Source organism: Camelina sativa, chromosome 15, assembly GCF_000633955.1.
Source record: "Camelina sativa cultivar DH55 chromosome 15, Cs, whole genome shotgun sequence".
NCBI lineage: Eukaryota > Viridiplantae > Streptophyta > Magnoliopsida > Brassicales > Brassicaceae > Camelina > Camelina sativa.
The window spans coordinates 27,016,976-27,022,111 of record NC_025699.1 but is presented as its reverse complement, the minus strand read 5'-3'; the positions used below and the strand labels follow the sequence as shown (position 1 = coordinate 27,022,111).

Here is a 5,136-nt window from a genome sequence, read left to right as displayed (position 1 = left end):
CGTAATTAGAAGACTTGCATCAAACCAAACGTATTTTGCTTCCTTTCTTCTTCCTTCTTCTTCCTTCCCTAAACATTCCCATTCCTCTTCTGTATGGGTCTCACCACTTCCTAACTCTTCCCTCCTTCTCTCTCTTATATCTTCTGTCTGGTTTTAGCTATATGATGAAGAAGCAATCTCAATTCAGATCCAATCATACCCTTCTCCTCTTTCTCTGATCATCACCACCAACAACAACAACGAATTTGGCTTCTTTAATTTCAGTTTTTTTTGGGGTATGTTATGTTCCATCTCTTCCTCTGTTTGACTTAGCTTTGTTTTGAGTTTAATTTTGAGTTTTTGATTATGATTACGCTTAAAGTTTGCTTTTTTTTATTGGGACTAGTAAGATTGATAGCTAAGTAAAGGAAAAGAGATGATTTTTTAATTTTTATAGTTGGAGTTTCACTTTTTTGAAGACGTAAAGAAGAATAAAAGCTTCAATGATTTCACAAAAATCCCTGAATTTTCGATAAATATCTATAAACCCTTTTTCAGAATTTTGCCAATTTAGGGGAAAAATAATACTCAAAGTTTTGGTTTTGGTTTTTTGGTTTAGCAGAGAGAGAGAGAGACAGAAATGGCGATGTTAGTTGAGCCACCAAATGGGATTAAACAGAAAGGGAAACATTACTACTCTATGTGGCAAACGTTGTTCGAAATCGATACTAAGTATGTTCCTATCAAACCAATCGGTAGAGGAGCTTATGGTGTGGTTTGTTCTTCCATCAACCGAGAGACTAACGAGAGAGTTGCTATTAAAAAGATTCACAATGTGTTTGAGAATCGTGTTGATGCTTTGAGGACGTTGAGGGAACTTAAGCTTCTTAGGCATGTGAGGCATGATAATGTCATCGCCCTTAAAGATGTTATGTTGCCTGCTGTTAGATCCAGTTTCAAAGATGTTTATTTGGTTTATGAGCTGATGGATACTGATCTTCATCAGATTATTAAATCCTCTCAGTCACTCTCTGATGATCACTGCAAGTACTTCTTGTTTCAGGTAACGTCGTATGTCCTTCCTTAGTAAGTCTAAGTTTTTGAGTTCTTATCGGTTGGTTGTAATATTGACATTTTGTTTGTTATGTTTAGTTGCTAAGGGGATTGAAGTATCTTCACTCTGCAAACATACTTCACCGTGACTTGAAGCCAGGGAACCTCTTAGTCAATGCTAATTGTGATCTCAAGATTTGTGATTTCGGGTTGGCGAGAACGAGCCAAGGCAATGAGCAGTTCATGACAGAGTATGTGGTTACTCGTTGGTACCGAGCACCGGAGCTTCTTCTTTGCTGTGATAACTATGGAACTTCCATTGATGTTTGGTCAGTTGGTTGCATATTCGCTGAGATTCTTGGTAGGAAACCGATCTTCCCGGGAACAGAATGTCTCAACCAGCTTAAGCTAATCATCAATGTTGTTGGTAGCCAGCAAGAATCTGATATTCGGTTTATAGACAACCCGAAAGCTCGAAGGTTTATAAAGTCTCTTCCTTTCTCAAGAGGAACTCATCTCTCCAATCTTTATCCACAAGCCAATCCTCTAGCTATAGATTTGTTACAGAGGATGCTTGTGTTTGATCCGACCAAGAGAATCTCTGTGACGGATGCACTCTTGCACCCGTACATGGCGGGGCTGTTTGATCCTGGATCCAACCCGCCTGCAAATGTCCCAATCGCTCTGGACATAGATGAGAACATGGAGGAACCGATGATCAGAGAGATGATGTGGAATGAGATGCTGTATTACCACCCTGAAGCTGATATCTGAAACGCCTAATCAATCATCGTCAGTGATCATCAAGAGTAAGCTTTTACAGTTTTTTTTTTTCTTTCTTTCTACAATGCAGCTTTGATGTTATGTAATATAGCGAGTCCACAAACGCGGATACAAATGGATAAAAAAGCCTGGTGCTTTGATCTCGCCTGGTTTGATGATTTAGTTGCAGTGAGGGAGTGAGTAGTAGTAAGTTAGTAACAGAGTTTGAAATGTTGCTCTCAGTATCACTTTCCCACTTTGTAAATTTGAATGTTTGTTACTAAGTTAAAAGGCTTTGTTCTTCTTACATTATTTTTGAGTTGTTGATGAGTTTACTTCAGATTTTTAAGACCAAATCCTGTATTTTGTAAGGCTGCCCTTGCCACTAACCAGCCACACTAGTTATTTATTTTTCATTAGATGCTCATACTATATCTCAAGTAATATGCTACCTTTTACAAAGCGGACCAACATGTTTTCTCAACTGATTAGAACGGAAAATTGGATATTTGTGTCACTTAATATTTTGTCCTCTATTTTTAAAACAACCAAATCAATTTCAGAATAGATAAATTGAAATTAGTGTGTTCTATTTATTTATTGAAAGACTTTGTTATGCGCCTATTTATCGTAATTCTATTAAGTAAACAAATAAACGAAAATATCAAAAAGATTTTTTAGGTGAAAACATTAAGAAGCCAACAAAATATATATATAAATAAGAATGGACTAATAAGATATAGGGCTGACCTAAACACTAAGGGGCCCCAAGCACAACTCAACTTGTATAGCTTAAAAAAAAAAATATTTTGTGAAAGAAAATTACTGTATATACAGAAGAAAAACTTAACAGAGACATCGAGGACAAAATACAAAACAAGGATGGAACTGTATAGCCAACATTAATTATGGCCACATAAATAATGTTATGGTTGGAATAGAAACTCCAAGCCCAAGTTTCTATATTTGGCTCATGGTCGCGTCAGAAAGGTGTTAACTGTTAGTCTGTTACCTACCTATGTACTGTATAAAATAATAATTAAATGTGTATTATATTGTATATTGTTAAATTACATTTAATTACAGTATACACTAAAATCTCTATAAATTAATAAACACTATAAATTAATAAATTTTGTGGTCCCAAGTCGGGGCAATGTAAAAAATAACGAAATTCGATAAGATAATACGATAATAATATTTTTGAAATTCTCATATAAAATATGGTCACAATAATATCGTAAATTAATAATCATATATATATGATATGATAATGTATCCTTCTCCTAAAACTCATATCTATAAAAACATTGTTGTGTTGTATTTTCAAAATATAATAATATAAAATACTTTATAATATGTCATAACAATAGTTAAAAATTTTTAAAAGTTTTCAATTTTTAGATATGCATTATATTGATAGTTTGATAGACTATTAAAATACAAAATTTATATTTTTATAAATTTGAATTGATGTATGTCATGTATATAAGTGAATTTGTCTATAGTATTTATAATTTTTGTCAATAATGTTTTCTAGATATTATAAATTCAATTCTAAGACCATAAAATTTATAACATCTAAACGTCAAAATTTTTGTATTATTTTCTTTTATTCTCGACATCAATATGCATTTATTACCTAGTTTGTTATACATAGATTACAAACTTTTGAGAATTTTCTAAATTTATGTTTACTCTATAGCTAATAAATTGATGGTTTAAAAAAAAAATCTTCTCTATAAAAAATTGATTTTATAAATATTTTTACTAGGAAAGTGGAAAAAATGTCAGAAAAATAAATCATTATAGATAAATGAGATGACCATAAATAAAAGAGAAATAAAGATAGATAATAAATTAATCATATTCTCTTTCTATCTTAATATGTATGAAAAATTCTAAACATCAAACTATCATGGACAGAAGGAGTATATTATTTTTGTTTCATAAAATTGTCAATATACTATGTGTTCATATAAATTAAGAAAAATGTATAAACTTTCTGTAGGCAAAAAATAATATATATATATATATATATATATATATAAACTTCCCTATGTTTTTTTATAATATACAAAATTTATTTCTCTTTCTAATTAATAAGCTAGAATAATAGGGTTAGAATTGATATTTTGTTAGCAAAATTTGTGTTGGAAATATAAATAATCTTTAAAATGACATTTTTATCAAACAGAAAAAGTATGTATATAGAAATTAAAAAATAAATTAAGATATGATACTTATTCTAGTGAGGATGAGTATTTTATCTTCCAATCAACAAATTTTCAGCTTCAAAATGTAGTTTAGCATGTCCAACAAAATCTCATATTCCTCTATTTTTATTTAGCACAGAAATTCATTTAGACAATCAATTAAGAACAATTAGGTAAACTAATTCGAGTTTAAAATCTAGTTTTTTTTTTTTTTGACAACAGAAGATTAGCTCATATGATCCAATTAGGTGAAAAAATTTAAAATCTAGTTTTCATATATAATTTTGAGATAATAAAAGGTATGTTATAAATTCAATAACAAAACAGAAATAATTTTAAATAATTTTCTTTACGCACACACATGACATAAGAAAATGATCTGATGACAATCGTGTGATTTTTTTACTTTTTAAAGATGCAGAGAATCAAATCACTTTTAACAGAAGCACATGACTTGTAATCTTTTACAAAATCTTCTTCAACAGAAGTAAAATAAAGCTTTTTTCTTTGCCTCTTTGAGGCTTTGCTTAGTGGTGAAGTAGTACATAATAGTAGCTCTTTCTTTGTTTTTATATCAATACAATAAAACTAGAATGTGTTGCTCTCCTCTTCTGATACATCAGCCTCAATATTGAAGCTGGTGTTGACACCTCAGAAAAAATCAACAGCCTATTAAATTAAAACAATTAATATATGTCAGCAGCCTAAAGAAGTTGGGCTTACAGTGTTTTGGTAATGAGAAGTGTTAATGGGCCGCATGATTGGTCAAACCCCAAATAAAGAAGTGTGTTGTGTTAGGGTGTTAATTGGCCGTATGATTGGTCAAAGCCCAAATAATAGCTTCTATTTTTGCTGTTTAGTACATATGCAAATTTTGGAGTGAGATTTACGGCTCATCAAGTAAAATTATAGCTATGGGAAAAGTTTTCTAAATATATGGTAATTAAAAGAGTTGTTGTGCATAATCTGGATCATGTCAAGGTAATTTGCTGAATCACCATAAAGAATACAAATTTGAAGTAAAAGTAAAAATTTTCGGAGAGGTATGGTGTTTTCTTTGGACAACATAATTATTTTTGTTATAACATATTTTGTCTTCAAACTTATTTGGTTGTTTATATAATCA

The 5,136-nt window shown here is 30.8% G+C and overlaps 1 protein-coding gene across 3 annotated transcripts in view; it reads left to right on the top strand.

Moving 5' to 3' along the window:
- The window catches only part of LOC104747651 (mitogen-activated protein kinase 7), an 8,092-nt gene continuing 2,975 nt past the window's right edge, over nucleotides 20-5,136 (top strand). Inside the window, exons 1-3 of one of the 3 annotated variants that reach the window (XM_010469322.1) lie at nucleotides 20-275; nucleotides 602-1,042; nucleotides 1,132-1,393. In XM_010469322.1, the coding sequence (XP_010467624.1) occupies nucleotides 620-1,042; nucleotides 1,132-1,393 (685 nt within the window). In that variant the 5' untranslated portion in view covers nucleotides 20-275; nucleotides 602-619. Of the gene's footprint in view, nucleotides 276-598; nucleotides 1,043-1,131; nucleotides 2,107-5,136 lie in introns of those variants that run through there. The other 2 variants (XM_010469321.2, XM_010469323.2) reach the window with 2 other exon arrangements.